Here is a 14,435-nt window from a genome sequence, read left to right on the forward strand (position 1 = left end):
AAAAACATTATCAGTGCTTGGTTTAGTATTTGATATAAAAGACTTCAATTTCCCTATATGAAACAACACATTGCTCCATAAATTACAAAAAACTAAATGGAAAAAACCTTAAACCTTTACAATTGATAAATATATTCCTCCTCTCAGATGTGTGTGTTTGTTCATTACCACAAGATATAAAACCAAGGAAAAGTAACAGTAATAGTTGCACTTTAATGCGAGTGCAGTTATTTCCAAGATCTTAGTTAAATATATGTAACTCTATTCCTGTATATGATCTCTACAGCTCACAGGCTAAGGATAATGTTCAATAAGTTAAGGCAGCAGACTGTTCAAGCTATTTAAGCACATGTATATCTTCAATAGCATGCTTGACTAAATGATAATGTACTATATGATTCTTAAGTCCTGTCTAAGAAGTATTTTCCCAAGACTAATAAAATAAACAAATTTATTTACAAAACATCTCATATCAGAAGTCAAAACACCTCATTCAGTGACTCAAGAAGAGGACTGACAATTATTTAAGTTTCTGAAAATGTGGCTTTTAAAACAGGTTTGCCTTGTATTTATGAGATGTGGAGGACCATTATACGATTGAAAGCAATAGCAGAAAAGCTGCATTCAAAATCTTAATCTGTCACTATGAACAAGTCAGCCTCTATGATTCATTTCCTTCATCAAGAATGAGTAAGATGATATATAAGAAACTCTTCAGGAAGAAAAACACCAGAGTCCATGCCAGACCCTAAGTTAGTTACATCTGCATACATTAAATTTTGTTAACTCATCTAATCCTGAAAGGTAGGTGTTGTTATTTCTGTTTTAACTGCTGAGGAACGTGATTATTTACAAAGTTCACACAACTAGCAAGAGGCAGTGCCAGGAACACAACCTAGACTGCTCTCTTCAACCACACAACACAGGGGCTTGTCGCCTTCTCGGGAAGACGGGCCATTAGTAGTACAGTGCTGGTAGTAAGAGAACTTTAATTTCCTAAGCATTTTCATATTTTAATGGCTTCATTTTATGCATAAACATGAAGATAATTAGGCATATGTTAAAAAGAAGAATGTCTCAAAGCCTTATTACTCTACGTTACCTGGCTTTGGTAGGAAAATTTTGACTAAGATCCTTCATAATCACCAGAGCTAACTCAATAGGAGCAGCCAAGATTCGGGCAGCAGTCTGAAAACTTAGATCTGCAACAACATCAAACAGAAGTTAAAGTGTATTCATCTATAGCAATGAGAAAGAAATAGGAAAAAAGCACATTGATTTCCCACTATTTTCTTGGTAATTAAGAATGCCCTAGAATGACATTTCAAAGCATGCCCATGGTTGAATTGAAGGTTTTACTCACTTCATAGGCCCCTAGAGTGTTTACTGTAGCCGTTCCTTGATCTGCCTGCATAAACACTAAGGCATATACCAACACATTTAGCACCGGATTAATCCACCCCAAATTCTTTTCCTTCTTCTGGATTTACAACTTTAACACAAAGTACAGCAAAAGACTTTAGTAAATTATGCTGGGAAAGAAAACCTTGATATATAGTTCTTTGGACCAGAAAAGCACACATATATCCTGCCATACTGACATGCCTTTAACATCCAACTGTGTAATAAATGTATACATATAGAAACACAAAGATTAAGACAAACTTGTTTCTAGTATTACAAGCTTATGCACCTGGTCACACAAAGAAAGATCTGGTACTCATCTATAAATATATATTACTCTGCAGAGTGTTATTTGTCTACAAAGGACTTTCTTCCTTTCCTTTCTAATAATTCAGGATTAATCACATGATCCTTAAAATCTGTGAATAAATACAATTAAATTCAAATTCTGTTTTTTTTAAATACCATAAAATTTAGAATGATTCCTCTACGTTTTTATTACCTTGCAATTGCCAAACTTTTAAAGGTGCCATTTCATTGGTGCTCTCAACAAGATGCTTTCTGAGTTCTTTCAACTGTCCCTTCAGGTCAGGGTGCAGGTCTCTGAAAGAAACATAAAATCAATCCTTTTCTGGTGTTTTTTCTTTCCCAAAGCAAATTTAGAAGTTGACCCCAAATTTATCTTCACAGATCTCCCCACTTAGTAACAGGAAAATTCTTACAATATAGGAAAAATATTAAATTTTTCTTAAAAAACAAGTTAATATAGAAAAGTATGAGTTAATTTAAAAACCATAAAATTTACAGATTAAAAAATGAATCACTACAACAGCGGCTCTCTACGTTGGGGGAGGGAGAGGAGTGGGACTGAGAGTAGGGAACAGAGGGGACCTCAACTCTATCTGCTGTGTTTTACTCACCTTGGTTCTTTCTTTCTTCAAGTAAAAGAAGGTGTTATGTTGCAGGAAAAAAAAACCTCGATAAACAATTCTTTGGTACAGAAAAGCAAGTACGATAGAAACAGTCAATTCTGGGTGGTGAGTACAGGGGTATGTTATATTATTCTCCATCCTTTCCTGAATCTTTTAATTTCTCAAAATAAAATAGGAAATACCCTGCTTCCAATCCCAAAATGAGTTTCTTTCAGCTACATGCTCGTAAGTCCTTTAGTCACATGAATATAATTCAAGTTAACCAAGACTATTGCGTTTTGTTTAGTTTTATCTTGAAATACAGTGCATTCTATTTAAAGTTAGTAAAACAGAAGTTTTCAGAGGCAGAGATAGATCATTTAGATCAGACAGACAGATGGAACAGAGTAATCCTGTTTTTAACACTAAAAACTCAAAATTTCTTAAATGCAACCTGCCAAAAGTAAAATATTTACTCAGATCCTTCACCATCCCATCAACCCATTCCAGTTACTTTACTTTTCTTCATGATAAAAATACCTTAAAATGGGTCACTTTAGATAGCTAAATAACTATTCTGAATGTCCAAAAAGGAAATTGTCTCCAATATTCTACATACTACCTTTGTGCTATAAACACATGAAATCATAATGCTATCCAAAAAACAAACATATAAAACATGAATATGAAAAGGGATTCTGGAAACCTGGATGCAGTAAAAATGGAACCTGACTGCATATTAATAAGGCCATAACTGATGTTCAACACAAAGAAATGTGCATTTGCACAGGATGAACTCAACATATGCACAGTCACTCAACATCAACAAAGTCATCTCTACTAAACTGTTAGTCTAGCTGTCACTTCACTGGGTCAAATGTTAAAGCTAAAATATATGAAACTGCACCTACACATACTATTTCTATTGAAAAAAAAAAAAAGCACACCATAGATGTCCTAATTAAGATTTCCAGATAAAGCAGAATTCAGGGCTCTGAACAATGATCAAATCATATCAGAAATAACTGCAACATTTAAAATAACAGCTAAGAACATTTTTCAGCTATAAAATTCTATTATGCTTTCATAAAATAGTTATGGAATTTTCTTCAAAAAGCCACTTCCTATCCTCTTTCATATAAAGTAAATTGTAATAAAATGTATTTCAACTGAACATATATAAAATCTACCACACCTCCTACTACAACTCTTGCAATTTTTCAAACTATGTTTAGCATAAGTAAATAGCTATAAATACAACATTGTAAATCAACTATAATTCAATAAAATAAATTTTTTTTAAAAAGAGATAAGAAACAAACAAGCAAAAAAAATAATAATAATAGCTATGACCTCTCTAACATAAAATACATTTGATTTTCCTCAGGAAAAGATTGCATAAAACAATTAGATTTCTCCTATTATGTGAATCAAAAAAATGGCATGTAACTTTATGCTATCAACTGCAAGGTCCAGAAAAGGAAATCAATTTAAGCCATAAGCAGGCAGCCATAGTATCATGTAAGAATAATGTGCTTCAGAATTACCAGAAATCATAAACTGTACTACAAACTAACTGGTCATCTCCTCGTATCAGATTACATACATAAAGTATTGTTGGGAGGTCTGTAACTCATCTCCCCACACCAGATTACGTACATAAGGTACTGCTGGGAGGTCTGCAACTCATCTCCCCACACCAGATTACGTACATAAGGTACTGCTGGGAGGTCTGCAACTCATCTCCCCACACCAGATTACGTACATAAGGTACTGCTGGGAGGTCTGCAACTCATCTCCCCACACCAGATTACGTACATAAGGTACTGCTGGGAGGTCTGCAACTCATCTCCCCACACCAGATTACGTACATAAGGTACTGCTGGGAGGTCTGCAACTCATCTCCCCACACCAGATTACGTACATAAGGTACTGCTGGGAGGTCTGCAACTCATCTCCCCACACCAGATTACGTACATAAGGTACTGCTGGGAGGTCTGCAACTCATCTCCCCACACCAGATTACGTACATAAGGTACTGCTGGGAGGTCTGCAACTCATCTCCCCACACCAGATTACGTACATAAGGTACTGCTGGGAGGTCTGCAACTCATCTCCCCACACCAGATTACGTACATAAGGTACTGCTGGGAGGTCTGCAACTCATCTCCCCACACCAGATTACGTACATAAGGTACTGCTGGGAGGTCTGCAACTCATCTCCCCACACCAGATTACGTACATAAGGTACTGCTGGGAGGTCTGCAACTCATCTCCCCACACCAGATTACGTACATAAGGTACTGCTGGGAGGTCTGCAACTCATCTCCCCACACCAGATTACGTACATAAGGTACTGCTGGGAGGTCTGCAACTCATCTCCCCACACCAGATTACGTACATAAGGTACTGCTGGGAGGTCTGCAACTCATCTCCCCGTACCAGATTACGTACATAAGGTACTGCTGGGAGGTCTGTAACTCATCTCCCCGTACCAGATTACGTACATAAGGTACTGTTGGGAGGTCTGTAACTCATCTCCCCGTACCAGATTACGTACATAAGGTACTGTTGGGAGGTCTGTAACTCATCTCCCCGTACCAGATTACGTACATAAGGTACTGTTGGGAGGTCTGTAACTCATCTCCCCGTACCAGATTACGTACATAAGGTACTGTTGGGAGGTCTGTAACTCATCTCCCCGTACCAGATTACGTACATAAGGTACTGTTGGGAGGTCTGTAACTCATCTCCCCGTACCAGATTACGTACATAAGGTACTGTTGGGAGGTCTGTAACTCATCTCCCCGTACCAGATTACGTACATAAGGTACTGTTGGGAGGTCTGTAACTCATCTCCCCGTACCAGATTACGTACATAAGGTACTGTTGGGAGGTCTGTAACTCATCTCCCCGTACCAGATTACGTACATAAGGTACTGTTGGGAGGTCTGTAACTCATCTCCCCGTACCAGATTACGTACATAAGGTACTGTTGGGAGGTCTGTAACTCATCTCCCCGTACCAGATTACGTACATAAGGTACTGTTGGGAGGTCTGTAACTCATCTCCCCGTACCAGATTACGTACATAAAGTATTGTTGGGAGGTCTGTAACTCATCTCCCCGTACCAGATTACGTACATAAAGTATTGTTGGGAGGTCTGTAACTCAGGCAGTAAAGAGAAAGATGATGCTTACAATATGAGGAAGCCTGGAGGTTTGAAGAGGATAAGAACCCTTTCCCAAAAGAATACACATACCTTAATCTTCCAAAGAGAAATCCTTGAACTTCATCAATAGGATCACTTTCACCAATCACTGTGGTGTTAACTTCAGTTCCTACAAAAGCACAGCAAATACATGTCTAATCACTCAGATTAGAAATAAAAATATTAACTTCATAAAATCTGAAAAAAATTTGAAACACTTGAAACTATAATAGCATTTAAACTGTTGAATACCTCAACTAACAGAGTGGTTAACAAACAAACAGAATAAATGTGTTTTTGACATATCCTGTGTTCCTGGATAAAGAAAGAATGTTTTTCCTCAAACTTTGGAAATATTTACATGTTAACTGTTTCAAAATTAATACCTTTAAAATTATGAATAACGGATTTTTCAATATCAGAATTCTGAGGAATTTGCAACTGGGCAACTTAACCCTAAATATAATCGCCGAGGACAGGATGATGAAGTACTAGGCTACCTTCCATGTGCCAAAACCAATCATTTTTACTTTTAAAACAAGCTCAAAAGACTGAAAAAGAGTACGCATAAAACTTGTGGAATAATGAATTCAAAACCCTAGAATATTACAACAGGAAGTATCCACAGTAAAGTGCAGAAGATAATATAAAAACATGAAACTGTTTGTTAATTATACGATAGCTTAAGATTTCACATTGGGTCACAAATTAATTACTATTTGTGAACTACCTATCATCAATAACAATAGCTACTACTTACTGAACTCTTTTGTGAAAAAAACTTTGTTAAATTCTTTACCTATACATCTTATTTTCTCCTCAAAAATACTTTAAGAGGCATATATCATTATCTGAACTCTACAGAGGAAAAAATTAGGACCTAAAGAATTTGTTACCCAACTTAGATATAACAGAACCAAGATTCAAACATAGGTTCATAATACTCCTAAATCTATTCTTTTTCATTAAAGAAACAAATTCCCCTTTAACTCATATTTAAAGAAAACAAAACACATTGGTCTTAATTTACAAATTCACCTTTCACCTGAGTATCATCCTTGGCCTTGTACTCAGTGCTCTTAATGGCCAACTCCACACCATAGCCAGAGAGGTAAACAGGCTCCTTCCTGGGATTCTGCAAGCAGAGCAAGTATTCCACCATCACCACTCAGCTCTCCACGCACTCCCACCTAGCTCTTTATGCATCACAGCATACAGAGCTTGACCATGTTAACGTCACATAGCCATCACCTAGGATTACACACTCAAAACATGCTTGAACTTCCAAGGGAATCCTTAGATTGTGGATCCTGCCACAAGTGTGAGAACGGGAATTCCAAGGTAGAAACAAAACCAGATGAAGGGGGCTTCCCTGGTGGCACAGTGGTTAAGAATCCGCCTGCCAATGCAGGGGACACGGGTTCGATCCCTGGTCCGGGAAGATCCCACACACCGCAGAGCAGCTAAGCCCGTGCACCACAACTACTGAGCCTGCGCTCTAGAGCCTGCAAGCCACAACTACTGAAGCCCGCGTGCCCTAGAGCCGGCGCTCCGCAACAAGACAAGCCATCACAATGAGAAGTCCACTAACCACAACAAAGAGTAGCCCCAACTCGTCACAACTAGAGAAAGCCCGCGTGCAGCAACAAAGACCCAAGGCAGCCAAAAGTAAATTAAAAAAAAAAACAGATGAAGGGATAGTGGAAAGGGCAAAGGTCACCAAACCATGTGAAGAAATGGAGAAAACAAAAAAGCAGTTCCAGAACCTACACAGCGTTGAAAACTGGTGAGGTTTCAAACCTAGAAGTGCTTTGTTGAGACCGTGTGTGTAACTGTGTGCGTGTGTGTGCGTGTGTGTGTGTGTACATTTTTTTACTGACTTTAAATGTCTTCAGGCAGGGTTTGGGCTGACCTAATGTCACAGGCTTACCATCATCCTGAATGAGGATGGCCCTTTAAATACCAGCAATAGGGACTTCCCTGGTGGTCCAGTGGTTAAGAATCCACCTTCCAATGCAGGGGATGCAGGTTTGATCCGTGGTCAGGCAACTAAGATCCCACATGCCACAGGGCAACTAAGCCAGCGCACTCTAGAGCCCATACGCCACAACTAGAGAGAAGCCCACATGCCCCAACGAAGAGCCCGCGTGCTGCAACAAAAGATCCTGCGTGCCGCAACTAAGACCTGACACAGCCAAATAAATAAATAAATATTTTTTAAAAAACAAATAACCAGCAACAGAGCAAGGCGGCTCTGGTGGGGGGGGGGGGTCCAAAACTGAATATTGATAAATCTGTTTCTGCTCACATAAATTTTCATTTAAAATTTTTATTTTACTTTCCCATGGACTTAACATCCGATATTTACTGAGCTTAATACAACACAGAAACTTTAAAGGCCAACGATCTTTACATATAAATATTTTAAATGCTAAATGCCACACAAGGTTTTGAAAGCTTAATTTTAAATCAATTCTGCCTGATTTTACCTCTTTAGAAGTCCTCCTTTTTCTATCAAATAAAAAGATGCCAGAAAGGGAAAAAAAAGGGTTTGGAAAGGAAGTGAATTCAAGAATCAGTTCCATAGTATGATGCCCATATTAAATCTGGACCAAATTAAATATAATTTACATGGTTCGTTTTGAAATAGAATGTAGGGAATTCCCTGGCGGTCCAGTAGTTAGGACTCTGCACTTTCACTGCCCAGGGCCCCGGGTTCAATCCCTGGTCGGGGAACTAGGATCCCAGGAGCCGCATGGCATAGCCAAAAAAAAAAAAAAAAATCAAAACTGGAATAGAATGTCAATTTTATACAGCCATTTTTTAGGCATATTGTTTTACATTTCTTCAGAAAGGCAAGCAAAGTACCTCCTATGTGCAAATAACAGATTTGATGAAAGTACTACACTTCCCAAAAAAGTAGTTCAAATCATTTTATAAAGGGGGAAATTATTAGCTTAAGTGCTAAGGTTGTGGTGGGCAAGCTAATATTTAAAACAGTTATAAAATAAGTCAATACTTACAGATATATAATGTCTGAATATGTAATTGATTTTGCCTGCATTGCTTTTTGATACAAGTTGTCGGTGAAACTTATAAAACTCCTCAGAGCCAATCTCAGAGTAGAAAATAACCACAGAGCTTTCAGGATGAGATGAGGGATATCTGTGATCTCCTTTGAACAATAAAGGTTTTGGTCTGAAAATAAATATTAAAAGCTTAAAATTGTTAACTTAAAAAAGCTTTTAAACATTAAAAACAATACAAAATGAAGCTACAGCAATGATAATTTAAGCAAACATTATAAGCATCTTAATATAAAGAGTATCACAATCTTAAATAGTTTTCAGTTAGTAAGAATACTGAAAACAAATAAAACAGGTATGAGTCTTATTTGTTCATAATTAAAATTAACGAATGTACATTACATAAATACTAACCTTAAAATGTAGACTTTGACTAATAATTGTTACCAATTTCTAGAGCATGGGGTAAAAAAACAGAAAAAGGATACACATCCAGCCTTCATAGTACTAAAACTTTAGTAAATTATTCTACCATATAAATAGAATGTAATTACCTTTTAATCTGAAAACCTAAGTGCAAATAATGCAAAAAAGCAGAGGATTAAATTTAAGCATATAACTTCCCAATTACAGCATCTCCCTCCTCTATCATTTTTACTATTATGATCATCCTACTACTGCATCTAAAATTTAGGTTTTCCTCATAAATTTTAAAACTCCCCCCTCAAGAAAACTTCTCTAAGAATGACATCAAGATATTAACAGATCTTAATGCACAGACTTTATGACCTACCAATCCTTCTTAAGGAGGTACACCTACACATACTAAGTGGAAAATGCCCCTTACAAAAATAAACCTACCTACCTGTATAAATTTATAACCACAGAAAAAAGTATAAAAGGATATATGCCAATCCATTAAAAATAGTTACCACCTCTCAGAAGAGGAGACATTATCACTCTTTTCTTTATAAAGGTCTGCATTATTGTAACAAATTAAAGAAAGAATTTTTCAAGTCAGTCAATTCTGTTTTCCCCAAGGGAACAGCACTTTACCATGCAGCCAATTTTGAATGTCCATACCTCACCCCGAGAGAGCTGAACGCTCACTGAGTTTCTGGTTATCACCCTGAGGAAAAAGCACTCATACCATTTGGTGGGCAGAGGACAGGTGCTGAGCAGATCATCTCACTAAAGAGGAATTTCCCTACCTAAAACACCCTCTGGCACTTCTGGTAGAGCAGGGCAATATCACAGAGAGAGATAACTGTTATACAATTTATAACAGCATTAGAGGATGTACAGAGGGGTTACTACCCTAGGCAGACAGCAAGAGGTACCTATTGTTATTTGTCCACCACAGGAAACCTACCTTTAAGCAAAAAAGTCAGCCCACTGATTACCAATTTAATATTCAAATTAAGCTTGCAATTATCTTAAATAGTCTTCTTTGTCTGAAACTAATACTCTCCTGAGAGATCATTATCATTAATATCATTACTCCAGGCACTGGCTTTAATACACAGAATATTCTTTACTAAGCTAATGACAAAGCCTATGTAATCTCTCTGATACAGTCATTACTAAGTAACAATAATAGTAAGTACTCTTATTATCTCTATTTCGAAACAAGATGAGGAAAGAAAGGTTATGCAATTTGCCTAAATTCACAAAACTATTTTAAGTGATGGAGCTGGGATTTAAATCTAGTTGGTATGGTTCCAGAATTCACATTCTAAACCACTATACCTACGGACTAAAAAACCCGTAAGAAAAATCAGATGGTGGACTTGATATAGAAGAAAGCACAACGAATGCATGACATTTAAATAAAGAAACACACAATCTACCTTTCAGAAGCTGTTAGTAGAAGAGTCTCAAGGGTATCAAAATCACAAGTCCTCTTTCCATGCACTGAAAAAAATGAATTACATCCTTCTGGTGGAGGTTCATCAGCTGCTATCTGTCATTTAAGACACAAGACATTTTTAAAAATAATTTGTAACCAAAAACAAGATGAAAACATGAATATTCTAAATAGGTAATAAAATGATAATAAAACAACATCAGGGGCTTCCCTGGTGGCGCAGTGGTTGAGAATCTGCCTGCCAATGCAGGGGACACGGATTCGAGCCCTGGTCTGGGAAGATCCCACATGCCGCAGAGCAACTGGGGCCGTGAGCCACAACTACTGAGCCTGCGCGTCTGGAGCCTGTGCTCCGCAACAAGAGAGGCCGCGATAGTCAGAGGCCCGCGCACCGCAATGAAGAGTGGTCCCCGCTCGCCGCAACTAGAGAAAGCCCTCACACAGAAACGAAGATCCAACACAGCTAAAAATAATAAATAAATAAATAAATTTATTAAAAAAAACAAAACAAAGCAAAACAAAACAACATCAGTAAAAGCAAAAAATTAACATCTACCGAACAACCATTATGTGACAGAAAGAGCTTTATGTTTCACTGCTTTCTTTGTATTATTTCATCTAGTTCCTCCCAATATCATTCCATGAGGTAGGTGTTATTATTATCCCCAAAATAGAACTTTAAAATTCTATCTCAGAAGATATCAAAAGATATCCAGGGGGGGACTTCCCTGGTGGCACAGTGGTTAAGAATCCGCCTGCCAATGCAGCGGACACGGGTTCGAGCCCTGGCCCGGGAAGATCCCACATGCCGCGGAGCAACTAAGCCCGTACGCCACAACTACTGAGCCCGTGCACCTAAATCCCGTGCTCCACAACAAGACAAGCCACCGCAATGAGAAGCCCGCGCACCGCAACGAAGGGTAGCCCCCGCTCGCTGCAACTAGAGAAAAGCCTGCGCACACGCAGCAACGAAGACCCAATGCAGCCAAAAATAAATGATTAACTTTTTTAAAAATGTTAAAAAAAAAAAAAAAAGATATCCAGGGAACACAGTATGTACCTTGTAGAAAACTAAGCTTACAAATGTCCATTGTAAGTGTCAAAGTACAACAATGCAGTCCTAATTAAGTATAATACGCAGATTAATGTGAAGCCCCTCCTGAAACAGGAAGAATGACACTGAAACTACAAAACCAACAGGGCCTAAAAAAAGAGTACAGATGGAAAGGTAAAATTATCCAAGGAGCATGCTAAGATATTTAAAGGAAAGGCTGAATGAGACGTGGGGTATGTTTAGAGTGAAATGCACTAACGCCCAGGCGCAATGAGGTAAGTTCACCTGCAACTTAAATGAGAAGCACACTGAGAAGCATGAGTGTACAGAGACAGGGAAAGGAAAGGACATAATGACAAGGTCTGGGTACGCACTGATGTCATTTATGTAATACACTCCTACTGAATGACCTTTTCTACTCCTGGAATACAAATAATTAAGAAAAGATGAGGAGAAATGGAAAGCTTGCTATGAAAAATTAATACTAAAACTTTCCATTACATTTTTCTTCTTTTTTGTAAATTATTGCAAAACTTACAAACTTGTGTTTGTAAGAAGAAAGAATAGTACAGTAAACCCCTATGTACCCATGACCCAGCTTCAGTAATTATCAATTCATGGCCAATCTCATTTCTTCCACCTTCCTACCACACTCCATTGGATCATTTTGACACAAGCTCCAAACAGCATTTCATTTATAATGTTTGACTATGTCTCAATAAAACACAGAGGGTTTTTTTTTTTTTCTGGCCAGCCGCACGGCTTGCAGGATCTCAGTTCCCCGACCAGGGTTCGAATCCAGGCCACGGCAGTGAAAGCCCAGAATCCTAACCACTAGGCCACCTGGGAACTCCCAAAACACAGAGATTTTTTTAAAAAACATACTACCATTATCACACTTTTAAAAAAAGTAAAACAATTCTGTATTGATGGCCACCGGCAGCATAGTTTTTCAATCTTCCCAAGTGCTCCCATAAAAACAAAGCAAAAATGAAAACAAAAACCAGTGGACCACATTTATGACAAAACTAGGTGGAAGGAAATCCCCATGATACAAAACACAAAAATGACCTGCGGTTATCAGAGGCCATGGAAGCAGAGGGAAACTACAGAGATTCTGACGATCCTGAAAACAAGAAAACCCCAAAACAGCCAAAAGGTTTTCACTGTAAAGTATGGTGGGCCAACGGGTTTTGTTTCACCTAGAACAGGTAAGCACAAGGCAGTCTGACCACTGTGAACTCATAACTCACAGGCTAGGACTCCCTTCTAGGAAAGGGCTCCACTCTAAGGAGAAACTGTTGAGGGCAGAATAAAACTCAAGTAGGACAGAGATAAAAGCCAATAAAAGAAAAAGTCCAAATAAAAGTGCAAGAGGGGAACAGAGTCAGGAAATTTCAAAAAGCAAGCTACCGTTTTTTTAAAGCCACCCTATTTTAACATAACATAAAATCAACAGAATAGGGAGCCATGCCAACCTCCAAAAGTTAAGGAAAACTAATTTCACATCAAATTGAGCAGAAGAAGTCTGTGTCAAATCCCATACAAAGCTATTGCAAGAAAAGGGGAGAGGGGAAGAACAGAGTAACACCCTTATTCTTATAGACGAGTGCTGTACAAGAGAAATTTCTGTAATGATAGCAGTCTACTGGGAATTCCCTGGTGGTCCAGTGGTTAGGACTCAGCACTTTCACTGCCAGGGCCCTGGGTTCAATCCCTGGTCAGGGAACTGAGATCCAGCAAGGCCCTTGCTGGGGCCAAAGAAAAAAAAAAAAATGTATAGGGCAAACAGTGTAAGTTATTCAACAGAAAAGAAAGGGATAGAGGGAGAACCTATAAATCCAGAGACCACCCACCCCCCCAAAAAATTAATAAATTTTTTAAAACTGGGCAAGACTAAACTCTATTGTTTGGAGATGAACTCTTGGGCAATGAAATGGTTTTTTTTAAAAAACAAAACAGCAAATGATTCCAACAGAAGAAAGTGGTTCCTTCTGAAGGGCAGAAGTCAGCTGTGATGGCGACACAGCATGAAGGGCTTCCGTGGTGCCTGGCTAAACTCAATTTCCTGACCAGGGTGAAAGTTACAAGAGTGTTCACTTCGTAATAATTCTTTATACTACATATTTCTTGTGGGTCATTTTCTATGCTGGTTTTATTTCAGAATAAGAAAAAAGGTTTTAAAATTAACATTTCTTTTATACCAAACATACAATCAGCATACACACCTTTGATTCTCTTGCTCTCTATTTTTTTACGAGTTTGTTCAACTCAAAATCCAACAAGGGGCTTCCCTGGTGGCGCAGTAGTTAAGAATCCGCCTGCCAATGCAGGGGACACGGGTTCGAGCCCTGGTCCAGGAGGATCCCACATGCCGCGGAGCAACTGGGTCCATGAGCCACAACTACTGAGCCTGTGCTCTAGAGCCATCGAACCGCAACTGCTGAGCCCGAGTGCCACAGCTGCTGAGGCCCACACTCCTAGAGCCCGTGCTCTGCAACAAGAGAGGCCACCCAATGAGAGGCCCGCACAGCACAACGAAGAGTAGCCCCTGCTCACCACAACTGGGAAAGAGCCCGTGCGCAGCAACAAAGACCCAACACAGCCAAAAATAAAAATAAATAAATAAATTTTTTTAAAAATCCAACAAGACCCACACGTTGCATTAAGTTGACACCTTTTTAAAGTCTCTCTTGAAGCTCCTCCTTCCCTCTTTTCTTTTCCTTTAAACTTATTTGTTGACAAAATCACATCATTTTACTACAAAGCTTTCCTCATTCTAGCTTTTCCTGACTGTATTCCTGTGATATTGTTTCACATTTCCTATCTGCTATATTTCCCGTGAACTGCTTTTAGATCTACAGGCTATGATCACACTCAGAGTTAACTGGTTTAGCAAAAACTATATCACCTCTCTCTTCAGCTGTGTTGTATAAATAAAGTCTGGTAGTTTTTTGTGTAG

The 14,435-nt window shown here is 38.5% G+C and overlaps 1 protein-coding gene and 1 long non-coding RNA gene across 2 annotated transcripts in view; both read right to left on the bottom strand.

The window, feature by feature from the left end:
- Positions 1-14,435, bottom strand: part of LOC309662707 — a 228,288-nt gene that overhangs the window by 105,011 nt on the left and 108,842 nt on the right. The window lies entirely within an intron of this gene.
- The window catches only part of UGGT1 (UDP-glucose glycoprotein glucosyltransferase 1), a 116,131-nt gene that overhangs the window by 88,654 nt on the left and 13,042 nt on the right, over positions 1-14,435 (bottom strand). Inside the window, exons 5-10 of the mRNA XM_082465748.1 lie at positions 10,403-10,515; positions 8,550-8,724; positions 6,565-6,661; positions 5,578-5,656; positions 1,907-2,007; positions 1,103-1,202 (exon numbers count right to left, since the gene is read on the bottom strand). Of these exons, the coding sequence (XP_082321874.1) occupies positions 1,103-1,202; positions 1,907-2,007; positions 5,578-5,656; positions 6,565-6,661; positions 8,550-8,724; positions 10,403-10,515 (665 nt within the window). The remainder of the gene's footprint in view (positions 1-1,102; positions 1,203-1,906; positions 2,008-5,577; positions 5,657-6,564; positions 6,662-8,549; positions 8,725-10,402; positions 10,516-14,435) is intronic.

Source organism: Balaenoptera physalus, assembly GCF_965194825.1.
Source record: "Balaenoptera physalus genome assembly, chromosome: 6".
Taxonomy (NCBI): domain Eukaryota; kingdom Metazoa; phylum Chordata; class Mammalia; order Artiodactyla; family Balaenopteridae; genus Balaenoptera; species Balaenoptera physalus.